We start from the raw sequence: 21516 nt of genomic DNA on the forward strand, positions 1-21516 counted from the left end.
TGCAGCACATGATGTTAAAACACTGATTTAATTATTAACCAATCAGGATGCTGTTACTGCGTTATTAACCCGATAAGTTATCATCTTGCACTAAGTTAACAACTTATTTGCTGTGAGAATGAGTATATATAAAATAAATATTCCCGTCATACTGTTAAATATTAATTGTAGTACAGTAAATGAAACAATGAATTCACACTTCTGTGGCTCATTTGGGTAATGTTGATCGCTACTTTGGCTCTTGAACAACTGAGGTCTGAGTATCACTGCTTTCAAGAGAGAATGCAAAGTTTAGCTATTTTGATCTAGTATGAGGGAGGCAAGTTGGAAGCAAGATTAAAAAGTTATATAAAGTAGTTTTTAGATTTTCTCTCTTAGGGCGGTGCTCTATTGAAAAGCTGTTAAATTTATATCGTTTCGAAGGGCAATGCAATGTGTATTGGATAAGGATTTAGGTTCTGGTGAATTGCTTAGCATTTGATTTACAGTAACATGACTGAAAACATAGATTTAACTTACATAACTGGTAGAAACTGGAAGATAAGCATTTCTCTCTCATTTGCTTCCCATTTTAAGGACCATGTGGCTCATCACCGATGGCTGCTTTTCTTTCAGTTCGGTGGGAGTGACAAGTCAAATGTGCATGAGTTTAAAAAACTGAATTTTCTACTTAAAGATGAACATATTCAGGTAAGAATACTCATTTATTTAGCATTATGCACCCTAGCTTCCCATTAACAAGCTGTTTCATGTTATCTTCTTTATTATCACCTATCAGTTGTAAGTACTGAGTCAGATATTGCTCTCACACCTGTGTACATCTGGGGTAACACCACTGATTTCAGAACAAAATCTGGCCCATTAAGTAGAACTTGAGTATGTTAAAACATAAAAACTGAAAATAATTACAACACAAATTCTCCTAAACCTTCCTTATTGTATACGACTGTTGCATTGGATAGGTGATTCCTGCTGTAGGCCACAAATTTTTAAACTCGGGTGTGCAAAGTTAGGCACCCAAGTCCTGACTTAGATGTCTAAATCAAAGGGATTTTCACAGTCCTGGGCACTTGCAGCTTCCACTGAATTTAATATCAAATGTGCTGCACATTAACTAAACCTGAGTGGACTTAGGTACCTACGTATGGGTTAGGCACTTGTGTTTGAAAACTGGTTGTAGTCTGTATTTGTCTCATTTCAACAGTTACATTAGATATGTCTATGATAAACCTAGTGCAGTTTTTTCTTCACAGAAGATGAAGACCTACTTTAAACAAAAAAAGCCTTGAAAATCTTGAACAGTATTTTAAATATTTACCCCACAAAGATTTTATAATTATATTTGTGTGTGCTTGAAGCTGGAACTAAATTAACTTTCATTCTTAAAAGTAATTCAAAATAGCTCCTGTGTAACCAGGGGAAGCTTGTATATTTAAACACCATAGATCATACAGTTCTCTAATGCAAGTTCATAGTAATTTCCATGGACTTCAGTAGTTACTCTGCTAAGAGCAGAATTTGGTCCCCTAGTATTTATCTCAGATGCTATGTTCTCTCTTGATATTTTATTTGGAAGAAATTGGATTGTTTTAGTTTCTATTCCCTAAACCTGTCTTTGAGGTAAGAATTAGCAGTGATTAGCTGTGTCGCAATATTAAATTGTTTTGTTTTTAGAAGTTTTTCTCTATCTAATTGTGCTTGCGGTACATAATACATCTGTATGAATTGTATTACACCTTAAACATCGTATCAGTCTTTAGGATCAAAGACCACTAGCACTTATAAAAGAATATTGCATTTATAACGGACAGGAAGTACTATTTTGGAAAAGCATCTTAATTTATGTCAACTTTCCAAATATACTAATATAAATAAATTAGATTCCCTTATTTAAAAAACCCAAATGTTATTGTTTGTTTAATAATAGGTTGGAAAGATTGACTGCCTTTCTTCACCAAGTGTCTGCAGTAATCTGTATGTCTATCAGCCATGTCTAGCAGTCTTTAAAGGAAAGGGAACTGAAGATTATGAAATTCATCATGGTAAGGCAAACTGACAGAAGTTTTAAGATAATGTTTAATTTTTTTAGGTGAAGTCTTTTGCAAACTGAATTTGTTTTTCAGAACAGTTGTTTTCACAATTCTAATGATATTACATCATAATTTTGCTTTAACATTGCCTATTGTCTTGAGTTATATTATTCTGTATACTTTTTTCTTCTGTAAGCAATCCTCAAACCCCAAAAGGTTGTCCTCCGACTTATTCACTTTTTAGTACTCCCTCTATTTCAAAGACATCATTACAGCCTTGGAATAAGAATGGGAATTTCTGAAGCTGATCAGTGCAGCTCTTTGCTTTGGCAAAGGTAGCTGAAAAATGATATAAGACACACCCTTCCCCATATGCTGATCACGCCGCTTGCACAACTCTTTTGGCTTCAGAATCTTGGGACTTGATCTCTTATTTTACATGTGTTCATTTGCTAATTTCACTTCCACCCACTGTTGTCACATTATGGGGTGAAATCCACATCAGTGAAGAGTTGTATCACCTCTTTCCCTGTAACCCCAAATGCCTCATAATGCCTTGTCACTGGCTCTCTGCCTGGAAGTCCCACAGTTAGCAACAAGCATGCATTCTGTCTATGTATTGGGCAGCCTTGGACCAATGCCTGCAATGCCACAGATTTCCACTGGCTTCACCTAGCCTTGGTTAACTACTGGGATGATGAGTCCACACAGTCCCCGGCCCTGAATTTTCCCAAAAACACATCTTCTGAAATGTCTAGCCCTGTCCTGGAACTATCAGAGGGATATTAAGGTTTGTTACCCTTTTAAGGAGTCATATTTTGCTACCTTAACTGGAATCATCAACAGCAATACTTTGCTACCTTAACTGGAATTATCAAACAGTTCATACCACTGGGTTGGTTTAGATTTTAAAAAAATAGGATTTTAAGTTAATTCAAGTATAAGAGATAAAATTAGAAATGGTTACCAGCAAATAAAAGTGAAAATACACATTTAAAACTAAATCTAGCAACTTTTGGTTCAAGGCTTTGTGTAAGATGGCCTTTCTCACCTACAGTCTTCCAGCAAGATAGTGGCTGACTCTCTCCTTGATCAGGATCTGTCCCAGAGGCCCAAAAGGTTCTGGTGCTTTTGTCTTAGGTAAAAGAGAGAATTTGGGGGTACCTGTCCCTTTCTTTGATAGGCCATTGAATCTTTGAAATGTATTCTTCTAAGGATATCCTCTTGCCCCCCAAAAAGTAAACTTTATCCAAAGCAGCAGGCGGAAGGCGACATGGGGTCTCATGATAAAGGAGGCTCCATGCTCTTTCTTCCTCCATTTGCGTTTGCTAAAATGCAAATTGTTCTGTTTCCTGCCATCTTCTCCCCCTAGTGTCTTGACGATGCTGTTTACTACTAATATGTAAATTGAGGTAAACACACATTCCTTTGTTTAGGATAGACCTGTTTAACAACGTTTGTCTAGGCAGCGCTGTGTGGTTTTGAATATGTTCTAACAACATACAGCGGGAAGTCATAACTTTACATATAATATTGCTACATACATTTCACCATGATATTATTGACGAGTGAGTTATTAGTTTTACTACATTAGTGTGCAGAGTGTGAATACAGGGGTGCTTTCAGTCACAGCCACTTTTGCCATATATGCTTAGTTCCTCCAAAGCTCACCAGTAAATAATTCCAAACCTATAATATTGAAGTGTCCCCTGTAAAGAATTCTGAAATGCTGTAAAAATTTAGGTATAGACTCAGGGCTGGAATTGCAGTTCATATAAATCAGTGTAGCTTCATCAAATTCAATTGACAGGTTATGTAGGGTTACACCAGCTGAAGATCTGGCTTTCAGGCTCTGAAGCATGAAGAGCATAGCACACAAATTTCAGAGTAACAGCCGTGTTAGTCTGTATTCGCAAAAAGAAAAGGAGTACTTGTGGCACCTTAGAGACTAACCAATTTATTTGAGCATGAGCTTTCGTGAGCTACAGCTCACTTCATCGGATGCATACTGTGGAAACTACAGGAGACATTATATACACAGAGACCATGAAACAATACCTCCTCCCACCCCACTCTCCTGCTGGTAATAGCTTATCTAAAGTGATCATCAAGTTGGGCCATTTCCAGCACAAATCCAGGTTTTCTCACCCTCCGCCCCCCCACACACAAACTCACTCTCCTGCTGGTGATAGCCCATCCAAAGTGACCACTCTCTTTAAAATGTGTATGATAATCAAGGTGGGCCATTTCCAGCACAAATCCAGGTTTTCTCAGCCCCCCCACCCCCCTCCAAAAACTACACACACAAACTCACTCTCCTGCTGGTAATAGCTCATCCAAAGCTCTGGTCACGCAATCACAGACATGAAGGTCGCTATCTTACAACAAAAAAACTTCAAATCCAGACTCCAGCGAGAAACTGCTGAATTGGAATTCATTTGCAAATTGGATACTATTAATTTAGGCTTAAATAGAGACTGGGAGTGGCTAAGTCATTATGCAAGGTAGCCTATTTCCCCTTGTTTTTTTCTAACCCCCTCCCTCCCCGACGTTCTGGTTAAACTTGGATTTATGCTGGAAATGGCCCACCTTGATTATCATGCACATTGTAAGGAGAGTGGTCAGTTTGGATGAGCTATTGCCAGCAGGAGAGTGAGTTTGTGTGTGTATGGGGGTGGGGTGGTAAAATTGTAGGGAGAGTGGTCGCTTTGGATGAGCTATTACCAGCAGGAGAGTGAGTTTGTGTGTGTGGTTTTTGGTGGGGGGTGAGAAAACCTGGATTTGTGCTGGAAATGGCCCAACTTGATGATCACTTTAGATAAGCTATTACCAGCAGGAGAGTGGGGTGGGAGGAGGTATTGTTTCATGGTCTCTGTGTATATAATGTCTTCTGTAGTTTCCACAGTATGCATCCGATGAAGTGAGCTGTAGCTCACAAAAGCTCATGCTCAAATAAATTGGTTAGTCTCTAAGGTGCCACAAGTACTCCTTTTCTTATAGCACACAAAAGATCTCAACCAGAAACTTAGTCTGATAAAACCTCCTACTGAGCTAAAGTCATTGCTTTAGAAGGGACCATTAGAGCTCCTGTCAAATAGGTATGACATTTTTGTAACCAAATTCTATATAAGATGCAAACAGCATAAAGAGAATTTATCTTATTTTTAATGCTGGTATGACTGCAGTCGGTGCCAATTCATCTAACGTTGTCCTTGCAAGTTTTTAAAGATATCTGTATCGTCTCTTCAGAAGGCTCCTTTTAATTTGTACAGAATAGGTGGCATCTACAACCTTTGCCACAACTTGTACGTCTCCTATTTATTATTTTGGTTATGAGAGGGTAATGTTGAGGGTCTCATCTATCTAAACTGAGTGAGAGCTATATTAAATTGCATCATCACTGTGCTGTGACCTGAGACATTGCTACTTTGGGTTTCTTCAACTCAATCATTTTCAAAACAAAAAGCATTTTCCACAAAGAACACTAATTTTATATTTTATCCTGGCTAGACATTTTATGCCTTAAGCATTTTCTTATCCAAATATCCAACATGCATTGTCCTACTTGGTACCTACACTGAGCAGACTAGTGAAATGATGCTTACATCAGTTGAGGTAAGATGATAGCTTTACAGTTTATTTAATAAGGCCTTGTTCAAAGCCCATTTAAGTTAATTGAATAAGTCCCATTGACTTCAGTGGGCTTTGAATCAGGACCAGTGTGGCCAGTGACAAAGTTTGCATTTACCAGCTCTTCAGCCTGATCTCTGGTATAACATTTGTAATAAGACAAATCATACACTGTTAATGAAACATGCTCCTGTTTTTTGGTAAATGAATATTGAGTAATCATAAGAATATAGATATTAAGAATAACAGTGGGTTGTTTTGCGGTGGGTATTTTTAGGGAAGATGATCCTATATGACATAGTTGCATTCGCTAAGGAGAGTGTAAACTCTAATGTTATCACACTTGGGCCTCAGAATTTTCCTGGCAAGGAGAAGGAACCATGGCTTGTTGACTTCTTTGCACCTGTAAGTATTAGATTGCTATATTTCTTTTCCCTTTTTAGCTAAAATATGTAAATATTTTATTAAAATACCAGCATTTTGAAGATGATATTCTATAGCATGGAGCACCCTAATAATTCATTAATCCAAGGTTGCACCATTCCTACATTGAATGTTTTTATCCTTTATTGGAGTCTTGTTTGTCAAGACCACACACAAATTGCTTGGCATACTGAGAGACAATATATGTATTCATATTTCTGCAGAGAACTGCTTACAGGAGAGTTATATGTTTTTTGCTTTATTTTAACAGTAGTATTATGATTTGCATTTTTTTAGTGGTGTCCTCCATGTCGAGCTTTGTTGCCAGAGTTGAGAAAAGCATCAAAGCACCTTATTGGGCAGCTTAAATTTGGCACACTAGACTGCACAATCCATGAAGGGCTTTGCAACATGGTAAGCTGCAAGTATTAAAAGGTCTTATTCAATAAATTCTGTTTTCTTGTAGTTAAAATTTCAAAACACATCCAAAGAGGGTGCTCCATTATCAAGGCTTTTTTCAAGGGAATAAACTATACAGGTCTCTTAAAATCTGTAAACTTAAAATGTGTTCTGTAAAAGATTAAAGTCTTGTCCGGCCTCCTTAGTGGTCAGGAAAGGTTTGAATTCCAGTGTTGGATTATTCCCTTTTGAGAGAGAAATGATTGAGCACAGACCCAGTTACTCGTTCCTAATCTATTTACAAAATATACACTAGTGCTATTATTGCTTTGAACATGGAGAGATAAAAACAACAGAGCAGTTTACGCTGATGGAGCACCATTTTCAGAATGCCACAGAGAGTTCAAGTTCCCAGCCAGCCTACAGCTGCTTTGTAATGTGCATTGCTTTTGTCTGCAGTACAAATCAGGAATTTTGGAGGTCACAAGAAATGCAGGACCAGTCAACATATTTAAGAAGGCGCTTTCCTAAGCATTTTTGCCTTTTTACTTGCTTAGGCCTTTTCTATATATGTGCACTGCTTGAATTCAACAACAGATGTTAAAAAAAAAGTGTGTGTGTGTGTGTATTATATATATATATATAGTCAAACTGGTGTAATCTCCTAACATATGCACAATTAACCAGGATATTTCTGGTTTTATAGTGAAAAATTTAAAGTCGTAAGATACATGGGGAAATCGGCATAGAATTGAAAGCCTTAAAGATTGTGTACATTGGCAACTCCTCTGATACTGAAGGACTTAAATCGTTGAAGAATCTAGGTTTACAGATAGCAAAATTAATGTACAGTTAGTAGTACAGTACACGCTGTTTTACCTGAAGGTTGGGGAGTGGTACAGCTGAAAACTTCAAATAAAGGTTTTTGGTTTGTTTGTTTAGAAAATTAGGAGGGACAGGTCAGAAGACTTAGAAAAGGCTGTAATTTTGTTCCCTTAACCATGAGCACAGCGAAAGGAGTGTGGGATAGCTTTTAAACTCCAACAGTACAGCCTCTTCAACAAGCCAGCATCCTTTTCACTGTGAATTAGGTTTTGGAGACCCCACTCTTTTCTAGGCCTTCCAAACTCCCATTTATCAAAATCCAACAAATGATAGAAATGTAGGGCTGGAAGGGATCTCAGTAGGTCATCTAGTCTATCCCCCTCTCCCTCCCCCCCCCCCCCCCCCCCGCTAAGGCAAGATTAAGTATATTATCTAAAAGTTTGAAGAGTTGTATTGTGCAAAGCAAATTGGCTAGCAAGAATATGGATCATTAGTACCAATGGTCCTTAATGGATTGGCAGCAACCAGGAACATTCTTTGCAATTTGTTTTGTTGTTGTGTTTTTCAATAGCATAACATTAGAGCTTACCCAACAACAGTGGTGTTCAACCAGTCCAATGTTCATGAATATGAAGGGCATCACTCAGCTGAACAGATCTTGGCGTTTATAGAGGTATGTGACTCTCACATTATGACACCGTCAGTCCCTGAATTCACATTATACATGCTGTTTTGGTGTAAAACATTCCAAGGTATCTTTTCTAACCAGCTATCCTGATGTTCTTAAAATCAGAAAGAGTGGAGGGAGAGGAAGGATGGTCTTCTGAGTGGTAGTCTGGAAATTCAGAGACCTGGGTTCAGTTCCCTGCTATGCTACACACTTTCTCTGTGACCTTGAGCACGTCCTTTATGTCTCTATGCCTCAGTTCCCGGCCTGTAAAATGGTGTTAATAACACTTCCTAACTTTATAGGGAGGAGAAATACATTCATTATTGAGAGTGCTCAGAGACTGTGGTTCCCAATATATGTACCTAAAATTGTGAGTAGTTTTATCACTTTTGTGAAATAAGGTGCAGATCTCTACCTTCTCAATCCATTCTTCAAAGGCTGTTAATTTATAGGATTTTTGAGTTATTGATACTTAAAGACAAACAAGCTTCATTAGTGAGATGAGCATGGTAGTATTATGTAGTCTGTTTGTATTTGATAGTGCCGCATTCAGGATAATTTAATTGTATGTGAAATGTAAGTCTCATTATTTGTGTATTTCAGGATCTCATGAACCCTTCGGTGGTCTCCTTAACACCAGACACTTTCAGTACACTAGTTAAACAAAGAAAGCGGGATGAAGTCTGGATGGTTGATTTCTATGCTCCATGGTGTGGGCCTTGCCAGGCTTTAATGCCAGAATGGAAAAGGATGGCCAGGGTAAAATGGAAATCACATTCCAAGTTTTAAAATGTCCTATTTAATAGAAGTATTGAGACTGTTCAATAAATTGGCCTAGAGAAGTTACCATAAGTGGAAAAAAATGAGTGATTAATATAATGGACAAAATAATAAGTTCCTGCTTGGCAGTTTTATGTTGTCCCAACTTTTTAAGTTCCTGAACATTGCTACTGTCGTCCTATAATACCCATAATCCCACAAGTTTTGACAAGTTTTAGAATAACTTTCCTTGAAGTTTGATTAATTCATTATATATTGTGAATTATAAGGTGACTAGGTATTTGTGTTTAAAATAAAAAAGGTAAAAAAAGACATTTATGTACATTGGATCATAAATGGCTTTAAGTAACCATAACCGTTTTTCCCCTCTAACTTCATTAATGGATAGCTTATTATAATTATTTGTATTTAAGTAGCACCTAGAGGAACGAATCAGGATCTGGTTCTGATTTCAAATCGAGGTATAAAACATTAATTAAACATTATTTATATTTTTTAAAAAACCTGAAAATATTCTTTGAGGGCTTTTTCAATTCATGTTATTAAATAGTATTTCCAGGATGTTTTAAGTCTGCTTTTCAGTGATCTGTACACACTTCAGTATTCAGGTCTGTGCTTACTTTGCATGGCCATTGCTCTATGTAATCATTTGTGTAATAGTATTGCAAATCTTTGATTTTTGTGCAGTCATGAGACCATTTGGTGCCAGTTAGCAGTGTGTATAGACTAATCATGGCTCTGGACATGTACAGTATAATACTGATTTTCATAAACACGAGTCGTACTAACAGTCAGTTATATGAACGCTTTTTCCCCAACCAGGGTATGAGGGACCCCATAACAAAAGTGATGTCAATTAAGAACAAGTTGACATCCCTTCACAGGCCAGTGCCGTCAGTGCATTGGAAGTCGCTTTACAGAGCTTAGAGGGACAAAAAAAAGCAATTCAGAGCACCATCCTGCAGCTTATGTACTGTACCTACTATAATTTTGAGATGTCCAGTTTTATGAATGTTTTGATTATTATGAATGTCTGTCTCCAGTTTGTTTATAAAATAGGGGTTCTACTACATGCATAGTATTTCATGTGCAAAGTATGTATGTGATTGTACACACACAGTTATCATAAAAAAAAAAAATCAGCCTTTTTGCTTTTTACCTGCCGAGTACTCCAGAGGTGAGGACTGCAATAAACGCTGATGTCTGAATTTTGAAGTATTCATCTCTGACAAAGATTCATATGCCATGAACTAACCTCAATGTGATCCCAGAGTGATTTTACTAACTAGAAAATGCAATATTTTTTCTTTCAGTTGTTAAATGGATTAATCACTGTTGGCAGTATGGATTGTCAAAAATATTTTTCTTTCTGTCACCAAGAAAATGTACAGGGATATCCTGAAATAAGACTCTTTCCTCAAAAATCAAATACAGGTCGTCATTACTAGTAAGTGAATAACTGCTTACATTTGGAAAATACGTCATGATTTGTATTTCAAGAGTTATGCTATCTTCAAAATGTATTAAGGAGGGCCTGGGAGGGAAAATAGTATCTTTCAGATGGTAAGTCAAAGCCACTGGAAACTCATAAGTGTTTACAAGTATAGTATGAATGATTTTATTCTCACACATTCTGAGATTTTTCAGTTTTGTAATACTAAAATAATGCAAGAAATTAATTTAGTTTATCTAAATAATTGTTTGGGGTTCCTGTGTTTTATTATTAAGTTTGCCAGAGGTTTTCATGAGCAGCGTATTCATTAGTAACATAAAAACGAATTACATAACTTTAAACAATTAGTCCTTTGCCATGTCAATGGCCAAAATACATAGTTCAAACAGAACAGTGCCATAGACTCTTAAATTTTCCAGTCCTTTGTCTTCTGCAGCAAATATCAATAGCTCTAACTCACGGTGCATAGTTCAGTGCAACCTGACCTTTAAAACAGATCAGTATGCGTGTAGATATTATATATAAATAACCTTCTTTAGCGTGTGTCTGATATCAACATTATAGAACTTTTGACCTTGCGTGTTCAGTGAGCACATTCACCACACCATTTCTTTGGGACACTGACAGAAAAATGCTAAATAGTGAAAAATACTACTGCTACGGAAAGTGAAATCTGACCATTTAAAAAAAAAATTTGTAACAGTGCTCCGATTCTTTATGATACATGATAGCTTTGTAACATCTAACACTTTACATTTCTGACCCTGGCACCTCAGAGGCAAATGGAATACTGAAGTAAGAGATTAAACTGAATTGGGAAAGACTAATGATTATTTATACAATTGAAGGGTTCCATCAAATGCTCATTGATAGTAAATTATATAGACTGTATTGAGGGGTGCCTAATAGGCTGTTGAAGCTTTGACTGTTGGACCGCCTATGATGAAAGTTGATTTTATTCTTCTTTTATATAAATCTCTCCCAAAGCACTAAAATTCCCCAGAAGAGGTGTTTTATTTTCCTTTTTTGGGGAAAAAAATTCAATCTTTAATAATGCAGATTTTGTAATTAAGAAATATGTTAAAATATACTCTGGGGATAAAGAGTGCCCCTGGAAAGAAATGCCACTAAGAACTGTTTGGTTAGATTTGACTGTGAATTTATATTTTGTGAAATAAACTCTCACAGCCTATGATTTATTAGTTTCACTAATTTGTGTGAAAATTCCTGTGAAAGATGTTTTTAAACAAACAATCCCCTACAGTATTTACAGTTCAAATAATAAACCTTTGGGTTACCAAGCTGAGATAAATGCAGAAGTTGATAGAATGAAAAGTAAAATTAATTGAAAATATTTCCATTGTAATAATAAAATGTTCTCTGTAAAATAGGTTAAAATTGGTTTTTTTACTTAATTGTGTTTTCCACTTGATCATGTGCTATTTTTTTGTCCCACCTATATTAGATTTAGAAACTTTATCTGGAAATATTACCAAAGACACAATGCTCACAAGCCTTTTTAGCTGACAAAAAGTCAATTTGACTGACGTACTAAATTTACCTTACTCTCCTTTAATTTAACATAACATAGGACCGATCCTTCCTTCTCTTCATGTTCCAGTACTTTACAATGTGTATTATTGACTTGTATTATTCAGATTTGAAATTAAAATAGCTTTTTCAATATCTGAACTATAGTAGAAATATATTTTAAAATGTATGCATTCAACTTAATTTTATATCAACCTTTGTGAATAGGTTGTTCTGGGTTCAGATTTAACACCTCTACAAAGTCTTTCAAACCTATTCAAGCTATTGTATAATTAGTATTTTCTTGTGTGTTCTCTAATAGTAGTTACAATGGTTGGCACAGGGATTCGTATTCGTTAAGGAGCTGGGCACTTGGGTGAGTTGTTACATTAAAATTTGTTCACAAGCTAGCCTAATGGTTGTGTCTAGGAGAAGCTGGCACCCAGATGCCATGGAAACAAAGCATTAGAAATGCCTAGATAGATGGATATGTTGCTTCATAAAACAGATGCAGGAATTTCTGTACTCTGTTGGCTCAAGCCTTAAAAGCATTGTTTAGAGAAGGTATTCTTAGCTTCCTACAACACGTCACATTAGCGTCACGTTCCTAAACCCACAGTAAATATAAAGCATTATTGTAGTCTTGGAACACAGCTCTTTGACTTCCCAGATTCAGACTAAGCACCAAGTTCAGGTCTTCTGAAGAAAGGAAGAAGATATTTCTATTGATGAGAAAAGACCATTCATATTGAATGGACACAGGTCTGCCCTCCCCACACTCAAATTAGACAACATCCTTAGTTTTTGGTTCAAGGAGGGATGAGATAATGCTTAGATGCCTATACCTCATGTAAACTAAAGGGCCTTTCAACATAATAGTATTACTGTGTTTATTTACATTTCATTATAGCTGTTCTCTAATTTCTGGAAGCTTTCTGTAGTGTAACTGCAATTTTAAATATATTTAAGGTTTTTAATTTTATTATAAATGTTTTTCCTCTCTCCCCAGATATTTACCTCAAGTATCCGTAGATCTGACACCTCAGAGCTTCACAGAAAAAGTTTTGCATGGGAAAGATCATTGGGTCATTGATTTTTATGCTCCTTGGTGTGGCCCTTGCCAAAATTTTGCTCCAGAATTTGAGGTGCTAGCTAGGGTAAGTTTTTAACCTATTGACACCAGCAGTTAGTTTGCTTCTGATAAGTAATAATAATACCTACTTCTTATATAGCTTTTCATCAGTAGACTGAGTAGTAGTTCTATATGCCACTGCCATGAAGTAAAATATTTATTTCAAAACTATAAATTGTAGGGCATGTCTACACAGTGAGTTACCAGGCAGCAAGCCATGGTGTGAATCTGCAGTGCACCAACTTGCCGCACGGTAATTCGTTATGTGGACAAGTCTTTTATTCCCCTCTCAGTTTATTTCCTCAGCACCATTAGGTACTTGCATATGTGACTGGAGAGAAGTTCTTCTCTAAACTTAGAAAAATCACATGTCCCTCTTCCCTGTAATGGAAGGGGACCATAATTTCTAATTTTTTATTTACTTACTTTACTTACTTTAAATATTTAGAAATCAGAGAAATTATGGTCCCCTTCCATTACAGGGAAGAGGGACATGTGATTTTTAAATAGGTCTTGCCAGTCCACTTGTGTTTGTCACCGCAGTATGTCAGTGTTTCATGTACATTAATGAGTTTATCCTCATTACCTCTGTGAAGTAGGCAAGTACCTTATTTTACAGATCAGAATCTGTGGCACAGGCAGATTCAGGGACTTGTCTAAGGTCAGAACCAGTGGTGGCAGAAAAAAGAACAAAACCCAAGTCTCTGTTCAGTGCTTTTGCCTTCCTTTGGTATATAAGAAAGGCGTCCCAGTAGTTCATGTCTTCATAGGGAGACAAATTGGTGACAGCCATGCCTAACTGAGCTCCAAAAGACAAACACAAATTTGAAAGTTGTAGGGATGAGATTCTGTGCTACACCTTTCAAAATGAGCAGCACAGAACTTGCAGACCAAGGCTAAGGGGAGGCTAAAGTGGTGTTAAGCTACCTTTGCGCCCTCCAGATTCAGGACTGCTGTAGGAAATGCAGCAACTCCAGCAGTTCTGGGGGTCTGACTAATTTACAGTAATCTCCTGGGGCTGCCCCATGGGCCGCAGCACTGACTGTGGTGCCACTATGGACACACCTCTCCCATATCCCTGGCACACATGCTCCTGCTTCGGGGCTTATTAGGGGGTACTCAGAAGGCAGCCTTTATGGATGTTTTTATGTGTCTGCAGCTCTCATCCTAGGTCTTTCCATTTGAAAAGTGTTATTCAGGCCTCTTTGTTTACGGTTTTTCTTCTTTCAGTCTGAATAAAGATTTTGCTTTTTATTTTCACTCTGTTTAGCAGAGTTTTCAAAACTTTTAAATCGCACCTCAGCTCTTTGTACAGCCATGCAGAAGCCTACACCACCGCATTCTCATTCATATTTTTAGCATTCTAAGTAAATTAAAGCTTGCACTGGTACATTTACACAAACTGCAAATTACACCCCTACTCTACATTTATAGATATAACCTAAGTCTCACTGAAAATCAAGGGGATTTAGGCTTCCAAGTGCCTACATTAATTTTAAAACTGGGACTTAAAGTATTTTTTTTTTAATTTTACCCTTTATCTTCACTTGGTAAAATAAATGGACATATTCTATACCATATTTTTATGTTGTGTTTTTCCTACAATTCCAATTTATAACAAGTTATCTGAGTCACATGGAAATTTTGAACTTTGCTTATTCTAATGGGGTTTCTAGTAAACAATTTTCTTTTTTAGACTGTAAAAGGAAAAGTAAAAGCTGGAAAAATTGACTGTCAAGCTTATGCTCCTACTTGTCAGACGGCTGGCATCAGAGCCTACCCTACTGTTAAATTTTATCCCTACCAAGGAGCAAAGGTAAATATTAGTTTAAATAGTGTCCCCATTGTGTGAACCAATGAGGGAAAGTACTGCTGCTTAACTGGTCTAGCCCCACTACTATTTAAGATTGTATTGTGCTTAATTTTGTACTGGGAATTAAATGTTGAAGTGTATTATAGTTCTTATTTCAGATTGTATTAACATTTATTCCCTAAACTAATCTTTCTAAAGGAAATGAAACACTAAAAATTGATGCTTTTTTAATGATACTTGGAATTTCTGTAGCAGGAAAACACGAGTGTAATGAGAGATAATAGTCATTGTGTCTGATGGGAAAGGAAGCTGCTATTTAGACAAATTGATAGTGCAAAGTAAGGAAAAATTGTAGAGCTAAGTGGGCACTAGATTTCTCATTTAGTGAGAAATGTCACAAGTTTTCACTCCTAAATGGAACAAAAGCATCACATTTCAAAATTTCCTGCAAAACAAAATTTAAAACATTTTTGATCCAGTTGAAAATGCTTTGCTTCAATAAAACAGAACATTTCATTCAGAGTTTGATTTTTATTTTGTATTATATAAAAAGTGAAACAAAGTTCTGTCAAAACAGAAAATTTGGATGTTCTGTTTTGAGATTATTGAAATATTTTTTCAAGTTTTCTTTCCAAATGAACTTCAGTCAAAAGTGACATTTCTACCAAATATCATGCTTTTGACAAATCAGCATTTTTCAGCCAGAAAAAAAAGCTTTCCATCTCTAGAAAGTCGCCTTTTTCATTAGAAATCATTGGTTGTTGTTAAACTTCCAAGCTACTGTATGGCAAGATCTGTAATTATTTGTTTTGTTTAAGAAAGTGTTCAGTTTTCAATACTTTCTAATGACAAAGCTGATTCTTTCAATTTTACTTTGCATTTACAAACAGCCTCTATTGGGCAATATTAAGAGCATGATTCTGCAAATCCTTACGCCTGAAACTAGTCTGTACTCACATAGTAATTCCATTCACTTCTACGGGATTTCTCTCTGAATGAGAGTTTGTCAGATCAAACCTGCAGTAAGAGATTTATTGAATGTAGGTAACAAAGTGATAGATTTCTAAAATATGTATTCATTTTGAGTAAATATTTTAATATGCATATCAAAAATATTCTAGTTAAGCATTAGAGTTTTCCTTAATGTGCATGTTTTACACACACTGGAACTCCGTAGTAATTATTACTGAGGGAGTTGACATTTTATAAAGCACAAACTTTACAGATGCCTCTTTCTCTCTCCGAAGGGTGATAGTCACCTCATTTGGGAGTTTGAGTACTGCATAGGGCCTTGCAGTTGTCTCCAGAATGGATGTGAATTTCATCCAGCAGTCACCAGATCCATTTCTCTTCAGTAGAGAAGGCATGAAGTGATAATAATTTACTCTTCTCCCTCTTTTTAAAGAGAAATGTTCTTGGAGAACATATAGACAGCAGAGATGCAAAGGGCATAGCTGATCTTCTGACTGAAAGATTAGCCGTCATTAAAAATAAAGGAAAGAGAAAAAAATCTTCTAGAAACAAGGTAGGAAACTTGTGGCCTTTGTGAAGACACGTATTAATGTAAAGAATAGCTATTTAAAGAATCTTGATAGCCTTTCATCTTTATGTCCATAAAATGTTGTATTTTTATATGCAGTCTTGGTCTAGTTACAGTATTTACTGAGTCAGCTTTTCTGCTTGTTTGGATGGTCACAGCACAGTTCAGTGGTACTGTCACAGAACCAGTTACTACATCCTCCCTGAGGCTATTTTTGCACTATTCCTGCCAAAGTTGAATGCAATGTAAAAAGGACCATCCCAAGGGGCCATTCATTAGCTGGGGTTAGTTGGAAAAGTGTGCTTTAGCCAAGCCCCTTATACTGGGTATACCTACTCTGCAACGTAATCTCTAGTTTAGTAGAACTAGAGTTAGCAGACCCTGGGTTTGTTAACCTAGGGCTTGAGCATCTACATTTATTTGTAACCCTAGATTAGAAATTGTTGAATTCTGGGTCCCAACCTGGGGCTCCAGTGTCCACTGCATTTTGTGAGCCTGAGTCCAGCCACCCATATCCCAGACTTCATAGCGCCTTCCCAAAATGTGTCCTCTCTAGCCCTTTGCTAGTGGTGCAGTGAGAGAAAACTTGATTGTCCACCAGACTTGACAGTCCGGAGGACAAGGAAGGTCAGCCCATGGTATTCTGGGATATTTTGGGCAGGCTCCCAGAGCACAAGTCCAGTGGGGCTGTGTCTACACTGCAGAGCAATAGGGCTTGAACACTGGATTCCAGCTTGACTCGGAATAAGACCCTCCACCCCATAGGGTTCTGGGACCATAAGTCAATGTGATTTGTTTGTAGAGGGTGGGAAATTAGTCTTGAGCTAGAGTTTGAATCCTGGTCTTGCACTGGAGGGTAGACTTACCCTGAGCCTGGCAGGCAAGGGGACATAGGTACAGAGGGATATTCGCCCAAGACTAATATTTCTGTGTTTCAGCAGGAAGGAAATATTAAATTATTAAATGTCAAAATTGGAGTTTGCTAAATGTTTGTCCAGCCAAGTTACGGTGTTAAAGAGCTAGTGCAAAAAAATGTAAAATTACTGGTGTGAAGAAGAAAAAAAAACGGAGTATCAGTACTTTTGGATTGTAATTTTGTTTATTATTATTATTACCAGGATGAACTCTGATATTGAAGAGGATAAAAGTCAGAGTATACTGAAGCTGTGACAAATAGAAGGCACCATGATGAAAATATAAGTTAGACTAATTTCATGATAGGAAAAACAGAAATGAACCTTAGTTTGAATTCATGGACACCAAGGCTTGTCCACATGAATTCTATAAAACTTTGTGGCGGGAGTTGTTCTATTTGTTGTGTAGGGATTACAAGAATTTGGGAATAGTCTGTGTCTGCCCCACTTGCTGAAGTTTGTGTCTCTTAATCAAGGGCTTAGACAATAGTGGAGGCTATTTGGTTTTCATCTACCCTCTTGTATTACATCTCTTCCCTCACACTCCACACAAATGTTGCATTCAACCTGTGGACGAGCATGTAATCAAGCCAGCCAAACTTTCATTTTCACACAGCAGAGTGCATTGTCCCTTCCTGAACACTGAGGAATCGTCTGCCATCAATGTGAAGGAAAAATAATCTTATCTCATGATGGAAGTTTAGTTTTGGGTTTTTAATTTTGTAGTAATTCACCAAGCAACCCGTAGTTGGATAAGTTTATAGAATCAACAAATCACCTTTCTAGTAGAATATTGCTATATTTTACCAGCTGAGGTGACAAAAGTTTTGAAGAGCTTTGTCTCTTTTTTTTCCTAAATTCATCTTACCACATTAGGATTTCAAAACTCAATGTTTAACTCAAATACAAATGTGTTATACCACTGAAGTATCCTGTACAGAATTCTCAGCTTGTTTCATAGTAAAGTTGTTCCAGTTTATCTTTAACTCAGATGAATACATGGGACACATCTTTTTAACTTGTTTTGGTATAACCACTGTCAAACCCTACGTCCCCAGACACCTTTGAAAATCTTCATCATGAAATATGGTCCTGACCCACAGTGCATATTTCCCTTTTTTGTACAAGTGCCTTCTGAATTTTGACTATTTCATAATGGACATTTAACATTGTTCATGTAGACACTGAGGTAATTCTTTTGAGTTATTTTTTAAAATTGTGTATGCGACAAAGGATTCTATATGCACCATTTGCACTTAGCAATGTTTAAATAGTTTTACATTTCAGTTTTACTGGAGTCCACAAAAACTGTCTACTGTAAGTTAAATTTCTTTGAAAAGATCACTATCTTTGAAATGATTTACTCTTTTCTAAAATATACATTAGCCATTGCCATATGAGTTTTTCTCCCCGTTTCCACCCACCCACCCAACTTTGGCATGATTGAACCTACTGTAGGTACCATAATGATTAGTACATCAGAAATTCCTAAGAGGTCCTGTCCTCACTGAGTAATTTATATAATAAATTAGAGCGTGACACACATGAAAACAAAAAGTGACTCTCGCCAGTCTGAGGTACCCAAACTCAAATACTTTTACCCCATGTTTACAGTTACTTATATTGCTTGCAGGATATTTAATACATATTACCAGCCATAGACACCCCCCCCCCCAAAAAAAAGTAGTACATCTGTTTCTTTTATCAAGGACCCTTCCACACTCAGGAAAGTGTTAAAATTTATGTGACTTCAAAACAGTCAAGCTCTTTTGTCTTGGTCAGTGCCTGTTTAACTGCAACCTCATTTCTCACGTTCATCCCCTGGAGGAAAGGTAGAAAGCAATGGATGTCATAGTTATACGTTCTTGGATAATATTTTTCGAAATTCATTCCAGCAGAACTACAAACAGTAACAGAGATGTTTGGACAGTCTTCCTTGACTTGCAATTAATAGTTATAGAAATTTTAGGACAATAAGTATGAAGAATTCACAGCATTCTTCTTGATTAAAGTAATAGGACCATAAGAACCAACTGGCTTAGTTGGACTGTAGCCCTTCTAACACTTAGGCTTTTCTTAAATGAACATACAGATTCAATAATATTCCCTCCCATGTTAGTCCTTCCAAACTTGTATTGATAGTATGGAAATAGGATACTGTTGTGCCCATCAGAAGTGTCCAGTCCACAGAATATCAGTATTTGGTAGCCCAAGAAGTCTACAGATATGAGACCTCACCTTGTATAAGAGAAGAAATACAAAATGGGCTATGAGGAGGTAATTTGTCTAAGTAAAGTGAAAAAAATGGTTTAAGATTTAATTTGATGTGAAGGAGCTTGTGTAGAAGTCTGTAGTCTGGAAAGATTCTTGCCACACCTCTGAAATAGCATAATTTCAAGACATGAAATGAAAAAAATTATATTGTATAAACTGTATTTTACATTTTTAGGGATTTGGTATTGAAGGTTTTTCTTCTACCCTCCAAAAGATCTCTTTATGCTTATGGTTTAGAAAAATTACTATAGGATGCTGTATGTTTTCAAAGACTTTTGAAAGGTTTTATTTGGCAACTGATTTGTCTGCCAATTCTTACTGTCAAAGCCTAGACTTAATTTCTATCTGTGCAAAATACTATTCTTACATTATTTAGCTTGCTTTTTTTAAGGCACATTTACTTTCAATTGCTAATATCACAGATATAATTTTATGCTAGTAATCTATAATTTAATCAATAGTTTAAATGCACTGTCCAGGACACCTACAATAGCAAGATCACTAAAGAAGAAGATCCTGATTCTGCAAGCTGTAGGATAAATTGCAGGATATTGGCCCTCAAAGAAGCATCGGGAAGAGTCAGAACCAGTCGCTCTGCTGTTAGAGTGAAAACAAATGGAGATGCTGGAGAACTCTGCTAACAAAATGAGAAAATGGAAACATTTTGCATAGAGAATTAAACTGACAATTTAAAATACCACATGGTCTCTAATACAGAAGAAGCAGGCATTTCAAAATAAACTGTGTAACTGCTGTTTTGATATTTTAAAGTGTAGTGTTTACATTAAAAAATTCTTCAAAAGAACACACCTAATAGCCTTTTTGTATATGCAATAAACTGGAAGATGAATCATGATTCGTATATAAACTGGATGCTCTGATTTAAGAAGTGATATTCAATGGTTCCTTATTTCCTCTCCTCTGAAGAAACAGATACAATAAAGCTTGAATGCTACCCATCCCCACCAGCAACATTACTCCACCAACACCATAGCTTTCTCCCTCTGGGGAAATGTTAGGATACCCAGCCCTGATGATTCTTCAACTGTTTCCTTTTTAAATAACATTCAGTGTCCCTTGTCTCACTCTCAATCCACCACTCATGCTCCACAGGATGGAGAAATACCTGAGGTGCAAAGGATTTCTTTGGCTGGAGACCATGGAATGTCTTTCAGTCAAGCCAGAGCACAACCAGCTATCTCCAGGGCTTCAGCTGCTGAAGACACTCAGGGTATTAAGTCATAGAATATCAGGATTGGAAGGGACCTCAGGAGGTCATCTAATCCAACCCCCTGCTCAAAGCAGGACCAATCCCCCAATTTTTGCCCCAGATCCCTAAATGGCCCCTTCAAGGATTGAACTCACAACCCTGGGTTTAGCAGGCCAATGCTCAAACACTGAGCTATCACTCCCCCCGGCAATGATGTCAAGCTTGTCAAATTTCTCATGTTACACAGAGCAAACTAATACAGCTGGGCTTCTTCCCTCCCCTGCCCCACATCATGGAATTGGATGTGAAACAAAGGTTGTCCAGCATGTAGTGTAAGGGTGAGACATATGTAAGATGTGCGTGAGTTGTCCTGACAGATTTGGAGGTTTTGGAAATGGGCCTTTGGCTCTTTGAACTATGTTTGCTTTAATCAAGATGGGTTTATGATGCTAAGATTGAAGTCCAGATGTAGAAAGGTATTAGGTATTTTTAGGTATAGATTAGGTATTTTTCAAGGGGAATTAGGCACCTAACCCAGTTAAGTGCTTTTGTGAATCCCACCACACATTTATCAGTCTTTAGGCACCTAAATGCCTTTGTAAATCTGGCCCTTTATACCATTCACTTCCCTTTTAAATTTTCTTCCCCACTCCCTACTTGCTCCCAGAAAGGAGTTTATACATCAATTCTATTTACAGATTCTTTACTTGAAAACCTTACATATCTGAGTCAAGTCCATTACACCTTGTACGTACTCGCCAATTCCCAGATACCAAGTCTTTTAAGTATACATAAGAGCATCAGTAAGTCTTCATAATTAAACTGATACATAAATATTCATTGCTGAAACAAATAGGTCTTAAAATGTTACTTGAAAAGCATATGAAACAAAG

General features: G+C 36.9%; 1 protein-coding gene across 1 annotated transcript in view; it reads left to right on the forward strand.

Moving 5' to 3' along the window:
* Positions 1-20248, forward strand: part of DNAJC10 (DnaJ heat shock protein family (Hsp40) member C10) — a 36602-nt gene extending 16354 nt beyond the window's left edge. Inside the window, exons 12-23 of the mRNA XM_073306089.1 lie at positions 577-690; positions 1928-2042; positions 5938-6065; positions 6381-6497; positions 7879-7980; positions 8581-8736; positions 10071-10204; positions 12063-12116; positions 12750-12897; positions 14569-14688; positions 16091-16210; positions 17344-20248. Of these exons, the coding sequence (XP_073162190.1) occupies positions 577-690; positions 1928-2042; positions 5938-6065; positions 6381-6497; positions 7879-7980; positions 8581-8736; positions 10071-10204; positions 12063-12116; positions 12750-12897; positions 14569-14688; positions 16091-16210; positions 17344-17355 (1320 nt within the window). The 3' untranslated portion in view covers positions 17356-20248. The remainder of the gene's footprint in view (positions 1-576; positions 691-1927; positions 2043-5937; positions 6066-6380; positions 6498-7878; positions 7981-8580; positions 8737-10070; positions 10205-12062; positions 12117-12749; positions 12898-14568; positions 14689-16090; positions 16211-17343) is intronic.
* The last annotated feature ends 1268 nt before the right edge of the window (positions 20249-21516 follow it).

This window comes from Lepidochelys kempii, chromosome 11 (assembly GCF_965140265.1).
Source record: "Lepidochelys kempii isolate rLepKem1 chromosome 11, rLepKem1.hap2, whole genome shotgun sequence".
Taxonomy (NCBI): Eukaryota; Metazoa; Chordata; order Testudines; family Cheloniidae; genus Lepidochelys; species Lepidochelys kempii.